Source organism: Convolutriloba macropyga, chromosome 7, assembly GCF_964194025.1.
Source record: "Convolutriloba macropyga chromosome 7, txConMacr16.3, whole genome shotgun sequence".
Taxonomy (NCBI): domain Eukaryota; kingdom Metazoa; phylum Xenacoelomorpha; order Acoela; family Convolutidae; genus Convolutriloba; species Convolutriloba macropyga.
In genome coordinates this window covers 52,442,435-52,467,636 of record NC_134474.1, presented here as the reverse complement: position 1 = coordinate 52,467,636, position 25,202 = coordinate 52,442,435, and the positions used below count along the sequence as shown (strand labels likewise).

The following is a 25,202-nucleotide window of genomic DNA, read 5'->3' as shown; positions in this document are numbered from 1 at the left end:
TTCTCGCTCCACTTCTTGATTAGGCGTGACCAAAACCAGCACTCGTAAATCTTAACTTCAAAAATCATGAAAAACTGTGAACATATTTTTTAAAAATATCCGAAAGACTCCAGAACCAACTCGGCAATAACTTTAACCTCCTTGCCAGCCAAAAACTAACAAAACAAGCACACCTTTTTAATTTCATTATTACCATTCAATTTCAAGAAAAAATGAGGAAAGAAATGAGAAAGGAAAACAAAAACGTAGAAAAATGTACTTGGCAAATTATCACCAGAATAGTAATAATTGCCAAAACCAGAATGTCTAAAATACTTAACTTCTGTTTCATTAAACGGCATATGTTAGAAATTGATAATGGCAGATTGCTTGAAAATGGCTGCCATTGAATCTCATACATCCGATTGGGTTTTAAAGGAAAAATGACGGAACTGATTTTTGTACAACAAATTTCAAGTATAAATTATATTGATGTTCTTCCGCGGTAAGGAATTTTTACCTTTTTTAATGAGGGTAAACAAAGGCTAGTAACAAAACCAATAAGCATTAGAGATGAAAACTAAGATCTATAAGAAAAAAATTAAGGCAGCGGGCATCTAAAATAGGGTTTCATCGACTTATACTGTTTCTTTTTTTGATTTGGTTTTCCGCTAATAACTCTGTTGATTCTTGTTAGTTTTTTTTCTGACCAGCCGCTACCTACCTTAAAAATAGAATGAGAGAAGAATGAAGATAGCGTAAAGAAATCAGAACGATTAACTTAAAGTTTTGACTAAATTGTAAACTAGCGTAAAGCAAAACAAGGTTTTAGTCGACTAAGTAAAATAAAATTGGGGCCGTGGTCTGTGAAGATGAGGGACGACAATAGAAATAAAACACGACAATCAGAACATCTCAAAAAAAGAGAAAACCGAGAAGAAAAAAAAAGATAACCACAAAATTTAAGAAAGCAGTAAAGTTTTTTATTATTGAGTTTTAAAAGTTTTTGAGACTCAATAGAAATTTTCAACAAACATTGAGAAGAAGCTCATCTTTATTGTTGAGCAAGCAAATGACGCTGAATAACACTGCATTACAGGAAAATTCTGACCTGCAATTCAAAGTTTTGTATTCACTAAACGAACACTTGATCCCAATTGGACTATGAAGGCATTGGGGAAACCCCTCAGAAAAAAATCTGATCACAATAATCAAAAATCAGTTAGGTCAAAGTAATAAGGCCGCATGTATCCAAAAAACCACGCGTGAGATGGCGAGTTTCATTCAAACATTGTTTTCTCACTCTGACTTAAATTTAGAGCAAAAATTTCATGGCGCCACACCAATCGCTTTTCTCGCTCCACTTCTTGATTAGGCGTGACCAAAACCAGCACTCGTAAATCTTAACTTCAAAAATCATGAAAACCTGTGAACATATTTTTTAAAAATGTCCGAAAGACTCCAGAACCAACTCGGAAATAACTTTAACCTCCTTGCCAGCCAAAAACTAACAAAACAAGCACACATTTTTTAATTTCATTATTACCATTCAATTTCAAGAAAAAATGAGAAAACAAATGAGAAAGGAAAACAAAAACGTAGAAAAATGTAGTTGGCAAATTATCACCAGTACAGTAATAATTGCCAAAAACGGAATGTCTAAAATACTTAACTTCTGTTTCATTAAACGGCATATGTTAGAAAATGATACTGGCAGACTGCTTGAAAATGGCTGCCATTGAATCTCATACATCCGATTGGGTTTTAAAGGAGAAATCACGGAACTGATTTTTGTACAACAAATTTCAAGTATAAAATATATTGATGTTCTTCCGCGGTAAGGAATTTTTACCTTTTTTTAATGAGGGTAAACAAAGGCTGGTAACAAAACCAATAAGCATTAGAGATGAAAACTATGATCTATAAGAAAAAAGTTAAGGCAGCGGGCATCTAAAATTGGGTTTCATCGACTTATACTGTTTCTTTTTTTGATTTGGTTTTCCGCTAATAACTCTGTTGATTCTTGGTAGTTTTTTTCTGACCAGCCGCTACCTACCTTAAAAGTAGAATGAGAGAAGAATGAAGATAGCGTAAAGAAATCAGAACGATTAACTTAAAGTTTTGACTAAATTGTAAACTAGCGTTAAGCAAAACAAGGTTTTAGTCGACTAAGTAAAATAAAATTGGGGCCGTGGTCTGTGAAGATGAGGGACGACAACAGAAATAAAACACGACAAGCAGAACATCTCAAAAAAAAGAGAAAACCGAGAAGAAATAAAAAGATAACCACAAAATTTAAGAAAGGAGTAAAGTTTTTTAATATTGAAATTTAAAAGTTTTTGAGACTCAATAGAAATTTTCAACAAACATTGAGAAGAAGCTCATCTTTATTCGTTGAGCAAGCAAATGACGCTGAATAACACTATATTACAGGAAGATTCTGACCTGCAATTCAAAGTTTTGTATTGACTAAACGAACACTTGATCTCAATTGGACTAAGAAGGCATTGGGGAAACCCTTTAGGAAAAAAATCTGATCACAAAAATCTGATTGTTTTCTCACTCTGATTTAAATTTAGAGCAAAAATTTCATGGCGCCACAACAATCGCTTTCCTCGCTCCACTTCTCGATTAGGCGTGACCAAAACCAGCACTCGTAAATCTTAACTTCAAAAATCATGAAAAACTGTGAACATATTTTTTAAAAAAACATGTCCGAAAGACTACAGAACCAACTCGGAAATAACTTTAACCTCCTTGCCAGCCAAAAACTAACAAAACAAGCACATTTTTTTTTATTTCATTATTACCATTCAATTTCAAGAAAAAATGAGGAAACCATTGACAAAGGAAAACAAAACCGTAGAAAAATGTACTTGGCAAATTATCACGAGTATAGTAATAATTTCCAAAAACAGAATATCTAAAATACTCAATTTCAGTTCAATTAAACGGCATATGTTAGAAAATGATACTGGCAGATTGCTTGAAAATGGCTGCCGTTGAATCTCATATACACATTTGGGATTTAAAGGAAAAATCACGGAACTGATTTTTGTACAAACAATTTAAAGTATAAATTATGTTGACGTTCTTCCGCGGTAAGAAGTTTTACCTCTTTTAATGAGGGTACACAAAGGCCAGTAACAAAACCAATCAGCATTAGAGATGGCAACTAAGATCTATGAGAAAAAGTTAAGGCAGCGGGCATCTAAAATTGGTCTTCATCGACTTATACTGTTTCTATTTTTGATTTCTTTTTTCGCTAATAACCCCGTTGATTCTTGGTAGTTTTTTTGTGACCAGCCGCTGCTTACCTTAAAAATAGAATGAGAAAAAAATGAATATAGCGTAAAAAAAATCAGAACGATTAACACAATGTTTTGACTAAACTGTGAACTAGCGTAAAGCAAAACAAGTTTTTAGTCGACTAAGTAAAAGAAAATTAGGGCCGCGGTCTGTGAAGAAGAGGGTGACAACAGAAATAGAACACGACAAGAGGAACGTCTCAAAAAAGAGAAAAAGCGAGAAGCAAATAAAAACATAATGAGAAAATCTGCGAAAGCAGTGAAATTTTTTTAATAAAGATTTCTAAAACTTTTTGAGTCTCAATAGAAGTTTTCAACAAACATTAAGAAGAAGTTTGAGTAACCAAACGACATCCAAAAACAATTCAAAACACGTCAAACAAGAGAAATAAAACTGCAGAATTGATTTATTGACTTTATAAACACATGTACTATCAAAACTTTAATTGTTTTTAGGGAGTAACAATAACAGCCAACGTTAATAAGGTTTTAAATATGAATAAAAACTCTGACAGGCAGAAGAACCAGCAGCTTGTCGGAAAAAAAACTTTCAAAAAGAAAAAAATTAGCAAAAAATTTTTAAAGATTAGACTGTGTTCTTTAACTAAAACAAACTTCACGTTAGCAAATTTAAAACGGCTTAAAAACACAAATTAATATAAATTTTAACCAGAAAAAACACCCGGACACTATAAACTTGAAAAACAGTGCAAAAGCCGCTAAGGAAGCGTTCCAAACGGCGAAACTACAAAAATAGCAAACATATAAAAAAAGATTACATATAAAACCTAATACATTGAGATGGAAAAAGATGCTTAGAACAACCATTTTACCTAAAAAACAAAGTAAAGTACAAACTGAAAAAACTGCTTATCAAAAGTGATCAAAAAATTTTGCTCGCTTAGCAAAAATTCTTTCACACTTCCTTTTCTGGCTCTATCTCAAAAGCGCAGCATGAACTGGGGATTACTCTCTCTTCTCTCTGTTCCTCAATCCGTTCAGTCGTTTGACCAAAACACTAAAAGCTCAAAAATTTGTACAAAAATCGGTAAACAAGCGTTCAGAACGGCGAAATCTCAAAATAACCTCATCATTGCATATGAAACTCTAATTTATGACTGAGACGATCAAAAAATTCGCAAACAAATAACTACATGTTAATTAAGTTTAAAACAACCACTTTAACCAGAAGAATAAAGTTAAAAACAAAAAAATGGATCCGAAAATGCCGCACGTTATCAAAAATTTTTGATCGCTGAGCAAAATTTATCACCAGCCTACTTTTCTCGCTCTGTCAAAATTTTTGCTTAAACAGAAATTAACTCTCTCTCTCTCTCTCTTTCTCTCTCTTTCTCTCTCTCTCTCTCTCTCTCTCTCTCTCTCTCTCTCTTTCTCTCCCTCTCCCTCTTCTCTGCTCTTCTATTCCTTCAACCGTTTGACCCAAACACTTAGTTTCTTCGTGCGGCATTGACTTTTACATCCTGCTTTAATTACACTCCATAAGTTTGTTGATTAAAAAGGCGCTCCAACAATAATCAACTTCAAATCATAAAAAGACAGCAAACCAATATAAAGCAAACACTTTGTGTTGTAAAAACATAGCAGGACAAGTCCTGATCCACAATTAAAAGCCTTTTCATTGACTAACTAAAAATTGAATAAAAATATATTCGGATAGCTTTTATAAAACGAAAATTCGCTAACAACCACCTGCTTTTTTTGCTCCAAAATGATTATCCAAAAATTCATGGAAATGTGAAACCAGATCTTTAAAAAAGAAAAATAAAGCCGCGACAAGTCCCGGCGGATTAAAGTTCAAATAATTGAAACAACTGACAATAAATATTCTTTCAGCATCATCAGAGACAAATTTCAACAAACCCAATGATTTTATATGCGTTAAAGACAAAAAAATCCGATTAACAATAAATCTTTTTTCCCCAAAAAGTACAATTTTCAAAAATCAAATTGCATATTTTGAAATTTTTGAAACAAATATTGCCCTTTGAATTATCAGCTAATAAAAATCATGCGGAATTCAAAAACAGATATGCAGAAGAGAAAAACACTGAATAATTGGGCAAAAACGAAAAATTTCTGACATTTGGTGGCGTTAAAGCTAAAAAAACACACTAAAGTAAATACTAAAGTCTTTAGTCACAGTAAAACATACAAATTTAAGTCGTAGAACAACCATTAGGAGTTTCTTAGGGCACAATAGAAGACCAATGAGAACTGTTTTGAGAGTAATTAACATGATAACAAGAAAAGTAACAAAAATAGGCATGAATCCAAAATACAATAAATTATTTTTCCAAATGGACAGTTTAAAAATTGTCAAAACGTTATCAAATAAAGATCATGACCCAAAAACCCACAAACTTTTTCTGAGGAAAAGACAGTTCAAAAGAAGGAAAAACCAACGTTATGAAATCAAGCCATTAATTTGATAACTTTTTCCTTTTAAGCAATTGATAGAAAATGTGATTATTGATACTAAGTTGTAAGACAACAGAACGAAGAATAAAAAGGAGTAGAAAACAAATTCAGAATTTGCACAGTAATAACCACTAATGGATCTGAAAATTAATCAGATTGAGCGATACGACAAAAACTGCGAATTCAGCAAAAAAAATATATGAAAAACCTAAAATGCGCCAAAAGTTTTTTAAAACACTAGCTTTAAATGCAAAACCATAATTAGATTCATTTAATTTCGCTCATCAAACAATCATAAAAGTCATTAAGGACACAAAATGATAAGACAACAAGATGAACAAAACTGGACAAAACTAAAAAGTATTGATATTTTCATTAAAACAAACAGTCTCTAAGTCATAAAACCTATTAACTGCCTTTTGAGGAGCTCAATTAGTAAGCATTATTAGAACACATGTATGTCCATTTGAAAACATTAATTACAGTGTTCAGGAGGCCAAACAACGAATGCAGAAAACAAATTGCCGCACGTGAAAAGAAAACAAATAGCTTTTAAAATCAAAAAATTGTCCAACCACTTCAATTTTACTACTCCTTGACATGAAAAAAGACAAAAACTGGAAGCAGATATTAAAGAAGATAACCAGAGGACTCCGGAATTGACTCTAAGTAAAATTTAACAATCAATTTAGCCAAAACATAACCGACAAAAAATATAAACATCATTATTTCAGTAAACTTGAAACAATCAGCGGAGGAAACAAATTATCACACGAAATCAAATTTTAAAAAATATTCTGGGAATTTTTTATAAGTTCCAAAAGCATCGCTTATATTAGATTGTCTTTTAAAATTTAATTTTAATTAACAAAAAAATATCAAGTCAAAAAATAATCTTCGATACATTTAAAAATGAGAGAAACTGAGAAAAAACACTAGAAGGCAAAATCTGAAAAAAACTTCAAATCTTTTTCTAGTATGTGCCATGAAATTCGCAAATTCTCAATAACTATTTTCAACAAACTTTACGGAACTGTATCTTTTAATTAATATAGCATCCACACGACACGCAAACGTACTGGAAAACTCTTAAAACAATCGAGAACTAACATTTACAACCGCAGAAATCATTAATTTGTTTTATAAAATATCTGATGTCGAACCTTTAATTGTTTAAACTTAAAACATAAACTCTGCAGACAAAAACCAATAAACAAAAACAAAAACGGCATCTCGCTCTCCTTAGAAAATTGGCATGAAACAAAGTCACTCTCTCGTCTCTCTGCTCTTCAATTCGTTCAGTCTTTTGACCTAAACAATTAGACTTCACTTGCGCAAATGACTTTTTCATCCTGTTTCAAATGCTCTCCAAAAATTATCCAAGGAAAAAAGACGCTCCACCAATATACCTCTTCGAATCATGAAAAAGAGAATGATTCAAAACACTTCAATTTATTTGGTTTGAAAAAGGGAGAACACTAACGGCGGCTATTGAAAACTATATGTATTATTTAACAATGGTTTTCCTTTGTTCTAAGAATATGCTGTTTTAAAGTATCCGAATATAAACTATACTATTAGCTTGGTTGTAACTTAATGCGCGGACAAAAATTTTTAATCCTCCTCTCTTTCGTCTTAGGAGAAGCACGACTAACGTTATTTTACGGCAATTGAACACTACTCTAATCTTTCTAACCGCCGGTCTTGTTGGTTTAAGATGGTTTAATGTCACAGAGAATAAAGCTTAGGATATCAAAATTGATGATTTTTTTAGTATTCACTTTCCGATTCATCGAAGTTTCCAAATTTTTTGAACAATTGCCTGATTTCCGTTCTTTGGAACAATTTTCCTGCAATTTTTGATCAAAATTTAATGCATTTTGATTTCGACAGCGTTCAGAGTTTCATTTTTGATGTTAATGGAAAGTTATTGAATTTTTTTGGCTAAATTTTTAAAATTGGGCGTTTCTTCCCATTTTTTAAAACGAATATATGCACAAAGTATGCTTTTTTTTTTAACTCACTGTGCCATAATTTAGCGGAAGTTCAGAAACAAAGACTGCAGACACAATCTTCAGTCACTCAGATGAGTGTTAATTTTACCTCCGCCTCCAAGGAAAGTGTTCTTGAACAAACAGTTTGCTGAATTTGCTAAATTACGTCGACATATATCCAAAATGAATGATATGTTCTATATATTTTCTCCGTGTTAAAAATCAATTACGATAAGTTTTAGAATTATAGCTTGTGTTCAATAGAGGCACGGCAATAGTAATGCAAGATTTGGTCTCAACGTGGATCTTACAATCAATAAGGATTCGGGTTGTATTGAGACGATCTTCTTCTAAGACTTTTGGCATTTTTTATTGCGAATTGGAGACAAGTCGGTTTTCAATTAAACGTTTAATTAATGAGAGATCCTATTTCCGTTCAGATGAGGCAACATAAACAGATATGCTTTTAGAAAAAGGTTTGGGATTCTGATGACTCCGACCATGTGTTTTCAAAAGATGTGTTTTCAATCTCATTAATGAAACCCCTATCGAGTAGCAAAACTTAACCAGTTTGCTGCTTTTATGGTTTAACTAACGATTTTTTTGACATTGTCACTGCGATTTTATGGCTTTCACTGAATTTTTTGAGATTTGCCTATTTTTGTGGCTCTTTGTTCTCTTGTCACATTATGCAAACAGTTCAGGTTGGCTTCGAAAGGAGGACCAATTGAGCATAACACCTGTTTCCTTCGATAATTTTCCCGCAAATATTAAGAATTTTCAATTTTTGTCTGTGTTTGATGTTCTTTTTGAAGTCGTGACACTGTGAATAAAAACCGGTCTCAATAGATTCCTTTGGAAGTAAAAATGAACATATGTAGCATCATCAGTTGATAGCGTATGGTTTCAATGAATTTAATATTCAAAAACATCGATATAAATTGTTTTTCCATTTTTCCTCTTTTTGTCAACGTATTTTATTCTCATTCGTTATAGGTCCAATTCACTTGTTTGTTAGGTAAACATTATTTGCTATTGTATTCGGGCTTTAGCCAATAGTTTATACATTTTCGGTTTTTATGCAATTATAGTTTCATGATTTTGACACTGCGTTTATATTGGTCAATATTTGTGGTTCATTTTGTTCTTTTCGAATTGACCCTTTAAAAATCTGCCCCATTGATTTCCCAATGCGGACTAAGCGTACATACACAATCTCTTCCTTTATTAGCTGATGCTTTTAATGGCTTCAACAGTGATTTCGTAATTTATTTGCACTTTTTTGAACTGTATTGCTTGTATGTCATTATGTTATATCGTCACTTAATCTCAAGACAGGTGCCATTGTTTTCATTGGATCTATAATGTTTCTATTTCTATCGCTTTTTAATTTAACTTGAATCGATATATGAATTTTTCCATTAATTTTTGTTCATTTTCGTCGATTTATGATTGCTTTGGCTTGATTAATATGCTCTTTTTAAATGAGTTTGGTCGTACTCACTGTCTTGTGTTGTTTTCGTTTTGCTGTCTTGTCTCGCATTATTATTAATGGCAGGTCTGGTCGCATCGGTCATGTAATCGGCATAAAAAATCATTTAGTGGTTTGAGTTTATAAATCACATCAATTGTTCTGAACAGCATATAAATTTTTGTAAGTTTCCTATCTCATTTGGTAGACAATTCAAAATGTAGATGAGCTGCTTCGGAACATAATGTGCAGCGGCACATTACCAAGCCTCCTTGTTGTAGATAACTCTTATTTTATCGTCTTAAATATCTCCATTTGTGGGGTTTAGCAAGGGTGTTTTATCAATGTTTCGTTGAATTCATCATCATTATTATCCCACTCAGTACAGATTAAAATCTACTTCAAAAAACGTCCTTTGCCTCATTAATCACCAGTCGTGAATAATATACGAAGCATCACTTTTTTCCAAACTTTAAATTCAATTTAAGGCAACTCCAGTCGCCTTGTAAAACCGATAAGTCCTCACTTCTTTTCGAACTAGAAGGCTCGGACTTTAGGCTTCATCAAAATCTATTTAAAAAGATCTCATCGGATGTTGAATTAACATTTACAGACACAAATCTATGGTTTAATATAAAATGAATGAAAGTTAAAAGCATAGAAATTAGGGAGAGTAATTTGAATTTAGGGTAGTTCAAGAAAGAAAAGAAGCACGAAATTATTCTACTGTTCATATCAGCATCATCAAAAATAGCAACTTTGGATAATAAAAAACATAACTGTCTTCTTCATTAGGCTACCAAATAAAATTAAGCACAAGTGGCCTTTAACATGAAAACAGATCTCAAATTAACACAATTAGAATTAACCAAGCGGTTTTCAGTAGATGTGAAATTCCCAATTTCTGATAAATAAATGTTTGAGAAGCAACGACTACACTAACAGCTATTAAGATCTTGGATTAATATGATATTGCGCTCACAAAATTTTGCGTGGCGTTTTGGTAGCAGAGAAATTATGATTAATTAGAATCATTCATATAGCTTGTAGTGAAATCTTGTGATAAAATGCAATCATTATTAAATTAGATAGCCTGTCAATCTGTCTGTAACCATATTTTTGGGCTTTCTTACGTTGTAATTGGCAACAATAAAAAACGGCCAAGAATCAGATGACGTCAGAAACACAGAAGAGAAAGGGTGTAAAATTAGACATTGAATACTCAGTTTGTGACTGAGAAAATTCGGAAGTCGACTCTTCATAACAATACTCTAGTTCAAGTAAAAATAGGGATAATTAGTAGATCCTTTAAAATCCAAAACTCAGAAACACATCAAACGGTACCGACTTCAATGAAAACAATAGCTAAACTTTGAAACCAATAAACTTTAGGACAATTAAGCCGCCCTAGAATGCTGATTGTGAATGAAAATTGTGCTCATTGATACTAAGCTATAAGAAAGCAGAATGATTGAGTGTATTGATTTACATTCACAAAACAAACTCAGAAGCCGATTGAAGATCCCAGACCTCCTCATGTCCACCTGCAAGTTTTCTCTGGATGACTATATAGAAACTGGGACCAATATGAACGCCAGATTAGAATAAGCATTGCCGTCTCAAGAACACCTGCAGCCCATCACCAACGATCACGAGACCTTCACCTACATCTTGATGGGAGTGCACTTAACTTTTATCTCCGGCTGTCAGAAGCAACGAGAAACGACAGAATAACTCACTACAAAAACTACGCAACCGCTATGCAGAAGCAGATCAAAGAAGGAATTTTGGGCATGACCTACAGTCTAGAAAATTTGACCCTGTAGCAGATCAAAGTCTCCCCGTCCTTATAGGTCACAACAAGAGCATCAATATTTAGACTAGATCCAATAGCAGTTCATCCAATAAAATCATTTTGTCCTAAAAGCAAACTCTTAGCAAAGAAGTCCACGAAAAAAGTTTCCTTTATATTTCAACTGAGTAATTGTCAGAAAAGTTTGAAACCTGGGTGCTCTTAGTTTATAAAGCCAGAACCAAAAACACATACAAGATTTGATAACAACTGTTTATATCAATAACTAACAAATAACCTTTTAGATTGAACAGGATTTAATAGAAGTAATCACTGCAACCAACCTTACAAAAAATGCACCCTATACGACTATAATCGCATGTACTTTGACTAAATCTTCACCAGAATAGATGAGTTCAAAGTAACCTATTATAGGGAAGAGGACTTCACATCGAGATGCTAAAAAAATAACTTAGAAAAACTTTCACCATCAATACAAGAACAATCCAGCCGTTAAGAAAATTTCGCAAAACGAAAGTGATATTGAAGTTTTATAGTCTCCTAAACAGCTTTCCCATTCATCAACAGAAGACAACAGCTGAATCAAACTCTCACGTATAAAAACACAGGATTTCGAACATACTGTCCCATGCGAGAAAGAAAATCCTGCCAGTGACCCAGAAACTGCCATCTGGAGAAGAATGCGTTATTACATTGACCGCGCCGATAAAATTGAACAATCATTCAGATTTGACATCACGCTTTGTCTAAAAACAGGAGGATTACAGAAATTGTTGTCAGAAGAATTGTTATGATTACTAATCGAACAACTGTTATCTGTGCTATTACCCCAACCGGATCGCGCACCCAAAAAACCGTCGCTGTTAACGCAAAATAATTGAGATTTTATCATTTTCATAAATTCCGACCCTCCTGATCCCAACTAATTACCCCTTATATCCCCTCAACGAACAAGGTATCCCCTCCATGTATTTCAATGTGTACTTTGACGTCAAACTCGCAGTTTTCCGCGAATATCTCATCAACCTGAAACACCATTACATTCTCATTAACCTTATTTGATAGTTCTGTTCACCAATAACCTGATTTAAGTCAGTTCATCCCAAAAATTTTAGAGCACGATGGTTAATTAAAACCGGCAAAACCGAGTTTATCGATGGTGAATTTGATCTCGGCTGAAGAATTTTAACAACGTGCCTACATAAAACTATTGTCAAAACAGCTGCTTGAGGTTTTGAACCAATTTACACCACACACGTACCATATTCCAACAAGGTGCATTACTCGCATACAAATGCATCTTGAATTCTGTAAACCAAAAACTTTCTTTTAGCCAACAATCGCTTCTAAAATTTTTATAGCTTCAACTACACGAGCGGAACGAAAATGGGCAAACTATTTCAACTACACGCTTTTGTACTCCCAAATAGCTTCTCCAAACCAAACTTGTGCATTTCATTCAAAGTTCAGCGGCGCTTGTTAATTCCCATTTAAAAAAAAACTAGTTCAATTCTTTTTACTCGCATTACTTACATCGGATGTTCAATTTATTGCTACACTACCCATAATTTTATTTTGAATATTGATATTAACACTGAACTTTAACATCAATTTTGCTGCTCTTTACCCTGATTTCCCACTAAATCTCTCTTTAAGTGCATTGTTCACTCCCTCACTAATCCATTAGTAAATCCATACCAACCAAAATGACAGACCAAGATGCAAACACGACTAAAGTCAACGAAAGCATAATGCCAACTATTCTCTCCTCCCCATTCTGCCAACCTCGATGATTTCGTCACTCGCGATGATGGATACATTTCCTCATATTTCAAATGCTGGACTACAAAACATCTGTTATCAGCCTAAACGTGTTACATTTGACCGCATTTTGTCAGCACAATTATGTATTCAACGTCCTGACAAAGCCCCAGTCAAATATTATAGAACTGATTTTCGAATACGAAAACTTCCATTAAACCTTTTCTTCCCTAATATTCCCATGCTCCAAATAAAAAAAAATCATGCAATACATTTAATGCTTTTCACCCATTAAAACAAAGTGGACTGAACTAGACGCAAAAACTACACGCATAACCGTTCCACTGATGGTAAGATTTGTTTACACTTGATTCAGCAGTCAATTAAAATGTTCAACATACTTCCTATCGAAAACATTTTCAGACTCCACATTCTGAGAAACCACCCCCTCTATAAACCTAACACATCACAAATATGTTTAACTAATTCTTGCCTATGTTGCTTTATCTTACTCTAGAGCCTAAAAGAAATCCTCGGGCAGAAAATGGCACCTTGATATCCCGGTCAATCTGAGCCACACAGATCACACCCCAGCGACTGCGAGGGCTCTGTCCGCATTCATACTTGACGCGCGCCAGTCAAAGCATCGAAGCCAGCAACATGTTCCCAGCAACCTCAGTGTAATGGCGTTCCTCCGCTCAGTGACAGCAGCGGAGAATCCTCCTTCCCTTTCGCGCAATGATGTCATAAAATAAGAGGGTTCTTCGTTCAACGACTTCATCGTTCTCGTCAATAGCCTCCCAAACATTAACGAGAGAAAGGCCACTAGCCACTGTCAAAACAGCGTGACAACAATGATGGCTGACACCAGCTACCGCGATATGGTAAATAAAACCGAATATCTCTATTTCAGAATTCAACAGTTTCAGGCCCACATATAATCATCTTCACGAAGAATATGATCGCTGGGGACATGATCGTCTCCAGAATGTCATAAGAACTGGTGCTTCTTCAAATCAGGAAAATATTCTTACCGAACGGTGTCTTGGAGAAGCTTGCATTAAGACCAATTTGATGTGACCAATTTCAACGCTCGTTCCATTAAAAGAGTGCATCCATTGTCTTCGAACAAAATCCTTTGCGCAATTAGGCTTCGGAGTAATCACCAATCGAGAATGTCCTCGCGCTTGACATCCCGAGACCAGAATATACAGAAAGTTCCTGCAGAAGTTCAGGCCCAACTGATGTTTGCATACTGGTGAGGACGCTAGAACCTTCGCTGGCATTTTGGCTGTTTTCAAAACTCTCGAGGAGCGCATGAAAATTCTGCATCTCGTTTAGAACTGTCAACGGGCTCTTTGGCCAGCCGTTTGCAAAACCGACCGTACAATTGAAATATCTTCCGACGCAAGCCCGCCCATGACTTGACGCAAGAACCATCGCCTGTTGGCACTTCCGCACAACCCAGTGCTCTTAATTTTTCCCACTCAAAGCATCCCACTTGAACACTTTCACCTCCAGTAACCTCAACTCCATATTTTGTTGGTTATAATTTTGATATAGTTGTTTATGAAGTATTCTATAAATTTATTCAACTTTTCCACAAACAAAGCCTTTTCAAAGCTCCATCAGAACTCATTGATAATGCAGTACAACAAGTGTTTTCAATACAAAAAAAAAACAGCATGGCGCCAATGCTACTTTTTCAAAATCCCTCCCTGCGCTGTTAACCAACGCACTAAATATGTAAAATCAAATAATTGGTTTTTCTTTCCATCTAAGCAAAACAAATTGATTTTCAAAAGCCTTTCGACGAAGAGATAAATGGCACCAAACCAAGCCGACAAAATGCGGGAAACTAGCCCCTGTTGACGCGCTTGAGGCACATCGGGATTGAAACAACGAAAAAGAAAACATACCCGGCAGATTGCCATAGCCGCCGTTGATTCCAATAAGCATGATTGGGATTGAAACAGAAGATTTTGAAAAAAAAAGATTTTTGTACAAAAACATTTTTTTAAAGTCCGATTTATTTTGATGGCATTTTGTAGTTGAACATACTTCTGCTTCTTAGAGAGAGGCTACAGGGGCTACTATCAATAACAATAAGCATTAGAGATGGTAAATAAGACTTATAGGAACGACGTTCAAATAGCGGGCATCTAAAATTGGGCTTTATGGGTTTATCCCGTTCCTATTTCTGACATCCATTTTTGTACTAACTCTGTTCATTTTGAATTGCTTTGCTGAGCAACTGATGTTCAAAATCACTTTTAGCAGAATGAGAGAAGAGAGAAACTAGCCTAGAGAAGTCAAAAAGATTTCACGCAAAATGTTGAAAAGGCGGCAAAATGAGGTAAAGCGAAACTTTTTTTTATTCGACGAAGTAAAAAAAAATAGGAGCGCTATAATAGCCGGCTGAGAAGATGAGGGCGGCTATTAACAAAAATTGACAACTTTTTTGAATATCAAAACAGTGTTCTTTTTCGGTGTCCAGTTTCAATTAGATTCTAAAACAAAATTAAATTGAGCTTCTAAACTGAAAGCTATCAAGCTTAACACTGATGTCATCTAGCAATTGCTCTAACGAACTTTGATAACCTAATGCACGATGACTTAATGACCGTGCTTTAACGGTTTATCCCGTTTCTTTTGATTTTGCTATTTTGACATTGACTGTAATCACTATATTGCGTATCAAGGCGTGAAAGAATTTCAAATCAATGCAGTTGAAACAGTGAGTGAGGTCAGTCACGACTCAACCGTGAATTTTGACTTATGTATAATGAAAGACGTGATCAAAAGGTAAAGCTTTGGATTCAATGGACTCAATGAAACAGAATGGAAGTTTGCGAGTTCAAAATGAACTCTTAGAAAACAGATCAAAACAAATCCTGAAAAAAACAAAACATAAAAATAGCCTGACGAATTGTTCCCAGCATGACATTACTCAAAATACTTAACCGACAGAGCACAATCAGCCCAGTACATTTTACCTTTGGTTATGAATCAGGAGGTCCCATTTTTGCCTAGTTCCCGGGAGTTCAGTTGCTTATATAAAGCACCCATATCAACTTAGAAATGAACTTAGCAGAAATCAGAACGGTTTTACCTTATACCACCACGCTTGGAAAATCCTTAGCAAAACACTAAGAACCATGCTAAAAAGATATTGTTTTAGCAATTGAACACCGCTAGCTGAGATCCTTAACGCGGGAGATACCACAATGGTTGTCTTTCAAGCACCAAAACTATACTAAAGTTGATGTCCCTCGACTTCGCCCGTCTACCATTATCGCCCATGTAATATTAAATTCCTGAATTTCGATGACAGTTTCCAAATAATACCTCTTTGACAAGCTGGAACGGATATAAATTGGTTCTCGCTGACAGAAGAATTGCGACACTCAGTCATTAAATGCATTGAAAGATTTTGACACTTGGTTTGCCCAAATTTGCCCAAGCAATGCACCAAAAGCAAGAGCATATGATTGAGCGAGAGAGTCAAACTTTTTGTCTCAAACTGAACTTTCATATACTCTTTCAAATAATAGAATATAATCACATTTTACTAAACCAAAAATTTGGTATAGTCTCTCTCTCTCCCTCCCAATTTGAAAGGACTGAGGTATTATATTATAATCAAGATGAGTGTTTTTGGCGTTAACTGCGCGTATGCATAAGCAGGGGTGATCACGTGGAGTACATAACGCCTGACGGTCTGTGCTCCTCAATAATGCTGGGATATGGCATCTGTGGCGGGGGAGGGTAGGGCTGGGTGTTAAGGGGAGGAGGAGGACTGTTGTTACTCTGCTGCTGCTGTTGCTGGTAGTAGTTAGTATTCGTTACGAAAGAAGAGTTGTTTGTGGAACTGCCACTCACAGCAGCTACCATGGCCGCAAGGTGTCTCGGTTCAATCGAACTAAACAGCCTCAAATTGAGAAAAACTTTCAGAATAATCAACTCTGTACATGTGCGGTGTTCCGCCTTCAGTTAATATTGAATGTGTGGTGTTGGTGGTGCTGTGGCCGGACGTCAGAGAATCAAACTAATCAGCTTGCTTCACTGACGAAAGTGTTGGTGGTGTTTCAAAAAATACCCTTTTATATGGTTATTTTTCCCGTTGGCACGATATGCCTGGGCTACCCTTTACACACTGTTACTCGTGAGATTTGCTTCACAAATTATCTTTTGATACCGTGACAAAGTCATCCATTTCTTAACCATTGAATTACAGCCATTGAATTACATCAACATTATGACGCGGTATTTCAAAGTTACAGTTTTTAGCACGTGCCTCCGTAAACAGTACATACAGCTCCATTTCTAGCAGAAAAGACAGCACAATTATCAGCTATTTGACAAAAATTGCAGGTGGAAAAAATTTGTTGACATAATTACAATATTTACCATGAAGAAGGAAAACGGTTTGTATAAGGATATTCCTCAACTGGTACATGGTTAAATGGTAAAGGGTGGGTACCTTAAAATTCTCTTAATTTTTAAATTCTTAAATTTCCCTAAAATTGAATATCAGCAGAAAGTGAAAATCTTATTGACACAGAAAAACTACCAAATCAGAAATCAATTCCAATGGATTGTGCCATTCGAACATACAGAGGGTCAACTACTAATCAGATAATCAGCGCCCTGGCAAAATATGACCCAACGAAAGCCATCAAAACTTAAAGATGACACGAATAGCGAACACTGAAGCAACGTAAAACTTTCCGCAAATCTTGAGGAACATAAAAAAATGATTGATATGTGCCTACAATAGATAACCCGGAGGTTTGTGTTATTTGTGAAGTTAAACCGTTGGAAAACATTTAGCAGAACCAAGGAATGGAAAAATATTGCAATTAATAGTCTTTTAACATCTCATCATTCTGAAAAACCCTCCTTCAAAATCTGTTAACCCAATGCTAATATCAAAAGTGTTAAAAATCCAAATAAGGAAAGCCGTGCTAATGGATACAATTTCGCGTGTTACGGTAATGTACACTATAGTACCAAAAAGCTACGTACACCAAGAAAATTTTTTAAAAAGCTGCACAAACATGAAATAATACAACATTTTGAGTTCAAATCAGTTCTCTAGTACCGGGAAGTTACGCCTTTACTTTTTCTAAAATATGTTAGACAAATTGTGAAGTTTTCAGACAAATTTTAAAGGACATCTGAGTCAAGGCTTTGACTATTTTTCTTCCAATTTTTCCCGAATTTCTCTCGGTTGTCGTAATTCTTGCTGCGCAATTGCCCACTATTTTTCAATTAGATTCAGATTGGGACTATTTGCCCACCATTCAAGTACCTCCCGCTCCTCTTCTTTGAAGAATTTGATGACAATCTTTGCTTTGTTCACACAAGCATCATCTTGTTGAAAAATAAGGTTTTGAAAATGCAATCCTTTTTCGTAATTTTTCAACAATCCCACGCGAACTAGGCCCTTTAGCTTGTGAAATCTTGTTTCATTTCTCTGAACAACTCGAACAATTCCTTCAGGTCTTTCTTCACGTCTTTGCGACAATCAAACGTTTTGAGCAAAATTAACGCTTAAAGTGCACAAATTGTGCTGTACGTAGCTTTTTGGTACTATAGTGTATGTTTAAACTATCAACATGATGTGCCTCTGAAAGATTGGCTGATTTCGCATCTAGTAACATCCAATAGTAGCATTCCCTCAAAGAGCTTCTTTTAAGGCAGGACGGCAGCAAAAAATCCCCCCCCCCATGCATCAAAATGTTTATCATCGCAATAAACCCTATTACAGCCTAATCCCAAACAAAAATGAACTATTAAAAAAATTGTTTGTCACAAAGAGGATTAGTGTTCTCTTTTAGTCAATCCAGTAAACAACATACATGTATTTAGTCTACCACTGGCCTCCTGACTTGAGTCGTAAACAGTAGCAAAAGTTTCCCTTGAGGATCATAAGATTTAAAAAAGCTTTGAGAGAGCGTTAAAGTCCCCTCCACAAGCAAAGACTTTTATTTCATGTTTAACGATCATTAGGGAAATAGTTTTGGTAACCTGATTTACTTCGGAACTATTATTGAACACTGGTGACATTGAAAACACCCAAGGCCTATTCTAACCTACACAGTCTATTAAGTTAGCTCCATTAGGGAAATACATTAGCTAAAACTATGATAATGCTCAAAGTCTTCATCGCAAAAACGAATAACTGCATACTTGATTACATGATCTCGATCTCAGACCGAATCGTACATTTTGTTAATATGGAAAAATGATTAAGCAGACATGATGACACATTGTTTCTCAGTCCTGACAAAGAACGGTTATTCTGTTTAACAAAATTGACGTGCTGCATTAGGGAACAACAAAATAAAGTGGAGCATCGTTTTTACAGCCTAAAAACCTTCCCCCGAAAACTTGAAACTTTTTTACGGCTATAATTCAGAGCCCTAGGGTCAAAACGGTTTTTAACAACCAACGTTTCTCAACTTATTGGAAAATATAATCCTAATAAGCAAAAGAGAACAACATTCTTTGACGAAATTGTACTGAATATTAATAACAAACAAAGAAAAAAAATACGTCTATTATTCTACAAAAATTTTATTAACAGCAGAGAGAGCTAGACTTGAAAAATTAGACTTGCACATAACTTTCATATCAAAAGCCAAACTGTACCCACTCGAGTCAATAGAACCATTAATACAAGAATCATATAATCTATATTATTTCTGACACCTCAAATACAAACGAACTGTATTTGCGACAGTAGGGTTAAAATGGACCATTTCGAGTCGACGAGTTTACTAGCTTATCAATTGACAACTCATATTTGAAAAATGGTTTTTAAAATGATAGAAAGGGCTACAATATAACTTACTTCAGAAATTGTAAAACATAGCCGGCATATTGCCGGATCAGCTGCAAAAGAATAGACTTGTGTGTCGTATAATAGAGATAGAAACAGATAGAGATATAATTTGAAAAAGTTATCGACGCCGCTCAAAAAGCTTTGTAAAAAACATTCAGCGATAAATAAATAAAGCTTGTTAAAATTCATTGCGCAGATGCCTTTTCATTAGGTTCCTTTATTACACATATGAGTTCCCTTGACCTTAAACTAATTCAAATAAAACCTAAGTTTTAAAGTGAAGAAGTCAGTTCATTGAGTGAGGTAAGTAACGTTCGATCAAAAACTAATCACGTAACAGACTTGAAACTTGCCAGCTAGCAATTGCAATAATGAACTTTGATAACCTAATGCAATATGACTTAATGACCGGGCTTTACATGTTTTTCCGTTTCTTTTGCCCTTTTGACTTTGACCGTATTCACTACCATACGTATTTCAAGGCGTGAAAGAATTTGAAAGTGATTCAGTTGAATAAAAGAGTTAGGTAAGTCAGTCAAGAGTGAAAATCGTAACTTATGTAATACAAAAAACGTGATCAAAAGAAAAAGCGAATTTAAAAACAATGAGGAGAGCGCCCAAATAATAGCCGTTGAGAGGCTGACGGTGGCAACTAAAAAACTTTAACAAAAACCCATCGAAGACTATAGAAAATTGACAACGGATTCAACAACTGCGAATATGCGTCCAAAGGCAGAATGACAAAAATAGCTCAAAAGCCGCCTAAAATTCTAAAATCCGCATCAAAATGCCTTCAAACGAGCAGTTGCTAGTTAAAGCATTTGAAAAAAACACTTCAACCAACAAAGCTAAATCTGAAACTGCTTTGAAATGCTCAAAAATTTTTTGAGCAATAATTTTTTTGAAACACTTCTCTCACTTTCTCTGTTTTTCCAATCTTCTATTCACTTTTGTTCAGCAGATTGATTTCAATTGTTTTGACGTACGGGATTGACTTTTGCATGTCTCAAAGACAATTAACAGATTGAACAAAGCACCTAAGATCATCACAACCTTTGAGTCATAAAAACCGATAGAAAACCAATACTCAACCTTGGTTTGTAAAAACCACGATGAGAACAATAACAGCCTCACCATCGCCTTCCAGGCCATCATTTCTCAATTCAGAATTTGGAAAAACATAACCGACTAACGTCGGGCGAATTGCTCTCAAACGACCGGCGAGCGGTTGGCTTCGTCAGTAACTAGCCACGGTTTAGTGAGGCTAGCTTTAGCTTGATTCGACTCTGCAGCTTTTAGTTTTCTAGATTTGTTAGTAAAAAAAACAAAAACTGATATTTTAAAAATTTGCAAGATATTGCAAAATTTCAAAGAAAAGCTTCCAGATTTTGCAGTAAAAATGTTCAAAACTATTTTTGTCTTTTGAGTTATGTCAAGTTATCCATCTGCAAGACTTGAAAAGCGTCGTTGGCCAGTTATGATCGTTAAACTCAGAAAAGGACAAATATTCCAGAATTTTGAAAACAACCGCAAATTGTAACAAAATCTTGCTAAAAATCAAGATATTAAAATTTTCAAAACAATTTCACTTTCTCAAGAGACTATCTAGTATCTCTATTTTAAGCTTTAAATAGTTTCAATGGCTCATAAAGACACATAAACTTGGAGCATGATACCAATTTTCCAAAAACTAAAAAAAATTAAACTTTATCGAAAAAATGCTATAGCTCGAGTCATTAAAATAATGATCAGCATTTCATTAACTCTAAAAAATATGCAACAGTGTATTATCAAACCTTTATGGAGGACCCTAGGAGCCTTCTGCGGGAAAAATGATAAAAATTCCAAAAGTTTAAAAAAAACTTGAAAAAATTGAGTAATTTTTAAAAATTGCTGATATTAAAAACTTGGAAAACATTCCAAACAATAGAAGCTATGCAGTAACCTATAATCAAACCCTAGAGAAGGTAATGTGGCTCTTGAGGCTGGAAAGACCTAAAAACTCAAAAAAAATTTCCAGTAAAAACTTTAAAAACTGCTAAAATTTGTGATAATAAAGATTGAAAACTAATCCATGGCGAAATATTTTCCAGTAACTTTTTATCAAACCCTAATGGAGATTTTCTGTTAGATTGAAGAACCTTAATAATGACATAAAGGGCGAAAAAAAATGCAAGCTTTGTAAAAAAAATGCTAAAGTTCGTGGTGTTGAAATCTTGAAAAACATTCCATAACACTTAGAAATTATACAGTAACCTATTGTAAAACCCTAGAGGAGGTCCCTCGGCTTTTGAGGCTGGAGAAACGTAAAAACCGAAAAAAATTTTCAAAAAACAAACATAGCTGGCAGATTGCCAGAAAATAGCCGCAATAGTTTCGTGGATATGCAGTCTCAAAAAACAGTAAAAAAGACAGACCAAAAAATTCGTCTTTTCATTGAAGGCTGATACGTTATATTTTGATTAAAATCTGTATGAGTTTTTGCTGCCTCTATTAGGAGCTCTAATAACCTTCATTTAGAGTGAGACGCACCCACTTGACCTTTTCTCTTTCAATTAAAGTAAATGAAAGTCAATTTCAAAGTGAGGAAGTCATTTTTGTGAGTGAGGTAAGTCAAGTGTGACCAAAAATTTAATCACACAAATCAACAAAAAAAACTCGCTCCACTAAGAGCGAAAAGGGACGTTACGCACGCACTTCCGTTAAAATTGCATGAACGAATGAACAAAAAACAGATTTGAAGTGGTCGTGACGTCATATGGTCGTAAAAAAATCGCGTAACAAAAAAAACCAAGAGAAGGCCAATAAAAACCCCAGCTATCACTGAGCGGCTATTAAAAATAATTCAAGTTTTATCCAAAAATTGCTAAAAACTGTCAAAAAAAACAAAACGACAAATATCGGAAGAATTGCTTTTGAACGACAGGTAAGGCAATTTAATTCAGGGTCTGTAGCCTAAATCAATCTTTCTTTATGGGCGCAAAAAACCTTTAGCCCAACGGGATTCGAACCATTGACCTCCCGATCCACAGGCACCCGCACTTACGACTGAGCTATGAGTCACCTATTTTTCCTATACTGGAACCGATTATATATTAGCAACAAGCTTTACTTCGGAGTGAGAGCATAGAGATCACTCTAAAATGATGAACGAAAGCGTAAAAAAGTCATTTTAGAAGTCAAAGAATGTTCTAGAAGAAAAGCGCAAAATTGTCAAGCGAAAAATTGGCATAAAAAGACACACGTTTACAATAATTGCCATTAACTTCGTTCAAGAGCAATTAAAAATTGAAAGCCATTCCATGGCAAATAAAATTTTTTCAGTAACTTATTATCAAACCCTTAAGGACGTTTTCGGGTCCCAGCGTCGGGTGGTTGATGGGGAGGGAGCGGGCAACATTGGGGTGGGGGCAAAGGGGGGGGGGTCAACAGTCGGGGTGTCTTCAACCTCTAAGAACCGCTCTTCACACCATAAGTATAAGTCTCCAAAACAGTTTGAGCTGAAAGGCTATAGCAATTAATGCCCTCTGGGCGCTACCTCTTTATCCCGTTTTTGAGGACAAAAAGTCAAAAGCGTCAGACAAAAATCGGTCAAGCAAAAAATCGCATTAAAAAAAGATCGACAGGACTAATATAATTGCTACAAACTTCGTTTGAGAGCAATTAATAACGTCCAGAACTTTTCGATTCACTCAATCAATCGCAAAATCTTTAAGCACCACTTATTGAAAATCTTAACCGAATTTAACGATAGCGGGAAGCTACCGTTACACCTCGGGCCATTAAATTTTTCACGATCTCACATATGTCAAAAATTCGACACATGTCAAATAGTTTGATAAAACCTATTAATATAGCAATTATCTAATGAGAACGAAGTACGAACCCATGAGTACTTGTGGCTGTCCTCGTGGCTGGCATGTTGTTGTTAGGGGCTGTTGTCACAATCGGAGGCGGGGGAGGAGGAGGCTGTTGTGCGTGGGACGTGGAGGAGGAAGATGGTACTCCGTTGTTTAGATTGTTGTACGACGGGGGTTGCACTGGGTAGGGCTTGTTTGTCTCGTAGGCTGGGTAATACTCCGAGTAGATATCCTACATATACATTAGATATGAAACAAAAGAAGAAAACATTAAGTTAAGCAACTAGACATGGCCAATAAATTAAAATTAATTACGTCAGAGAGAAATTATTTCAAGCTCGACCCCCCCCCCCCCCCCCCATAAAACAGAAACCTGGTACGTAACACATCAAAATTTTCAACTGGTGGTCATAAACTGCACCAAGGTGACAGCTCCTAAATTTCTCCCATTTGGTTTGATGCGGTTCCTGATAACACAAAACTTTACTAGGATTGCAACTTCGGACTCTCAACCATTGAGGCCCTCAAATAAAAGCCCCCAGGCAGTTTATTACATAAATAGGCAAGTATTAACCAGGTGAATAATTTCGGGTAATCAACCATCCACCCACCCTCAAAGTGCGCAGACCCATAACTACGAAAACCTCTAACGACGTGCGCGGTGAGTATTAGTAGGAGCCAACTTACGCTTCGAGAGGGTAGCCTCATTAATCTAATATCATATCTCAAAATTGCACCAAATACTATGAGCTCCTTCAGAAACTCAGATGTATCGTGAACTCCAGTGACTACAAGCTTCAAAAATTTGCAACTCGGTATAACTCCTTCCATTAAATCGGTCACACAAGAAAAGGTTTAAAAAAGAGCAAAAAGGGCCCAAATGAGAGCAACCAATTCCATTAAATACCAGCAAAACATTTCGTGTTGGCAATTTAATTCACAAAACAGAAGACATGTTAAAAGGACTTACATTCAACCACGGATTCTTTATCACCGTCTTAAATTGAGGAGCAAGAGAACCGTCCATGTTGAGGGAATAAAGCTTAAAATAACAATACTTGAATTGACAAAAAAACAATAAATTTTTTACTGATCCGCATATTACATGAGATTACAATAATTACAATAATTAAAACAATAATTACAATAATAACGCATATTACAATAATTAAAACATAATCGACAAACGACCGGCGAGCGGTTGACTTCGTCAGTAGCTAGCCACGGTTTAGTGAGGCTAGCGTTGGCTTGATTCGACTCTGCAACTTTCAGTTTTCTAGCCTTGTTAGTAAATAAAAAACTGATATTTTAAAAATTTGCAAAATTTAAAAGAAAAGCTTCCAGCTTTCGCAGTGCAAACGTTCAAAACTAATTTTTAAACCAACTGACAGCCTTGATAAGCTTCCTTAGCCAGTAATGATCGTTAAACTCGGAAAACGACAAAAATATTCAAAAAATTTGATTCAAACAATGGCAAATTTTACCAAAATCTTGCAAAAATTAAAGATATTAAATTCTTCAAAAACATTTCATTGTCTCAAGAGACTATCCAGTATCCCTATTTCAAGCTTTAAATAGTTTCACTGGCTCATGAATATCCATAAACTTGGAACATCAAAATTTTCCGAAAAACTGAAAATTTGACAAAAATTTTATCAAAAAATTGCTAAAGCTGGAGTCAAAAAAACGTTGATAACCATTCAATTAACTCTAGAAACCATGCTTCA

The 25,202-nt window shown here is 35.1% G+C and overlaps 2 protein-coding genes across 4 annotated transcripts in view; both read right to left on the bottom strand.

Moving 5' to 3' along the window:
- Window positions 1-25,202, bottom strand: part of LOC142343148 (peptidyl-prolyl cis-trans isomerase-like) — a 615,561-nt gene that overhangs the window by 262,365 nt on the left and 327,994 nt on the right. The gene's annotated exons all lie outside the window — the stretch shown is intronic.
- LOC142343143 (palmitoyltransferase ZDHHC9-like) overlaps window positions 16,340-25,202 on the bottom strand; it is a 64,515-nt gene continuing 55,652 nt past the window's right edge. The window contains exons 8-10 of one of the 2 annotated variants that reach the window (XM_075394835.1): window positions 24,446-24,517; window positions 23,502-23,707; window positions 16,340-16,687 (exon numbers count right to left, since the gene is read on the bottom strand). In XM_075394835.1, coding sequence (XP_075250950.1) covers window positions 16,459-16,687; window positions 23,502-23,707; window positions 24,446-24,517 — 507 coding nt within the window. In that variant the 3' untranslated portion in view covers window positions 16,340-16,458. The remainder of the gene's footprint in view (window positions 16,688-23,501; window positions 23,708-24,445; window positions 24,518-25,202) is intronic. The other variant, XM_075394836.1, reaches the window with a different exon arrangement.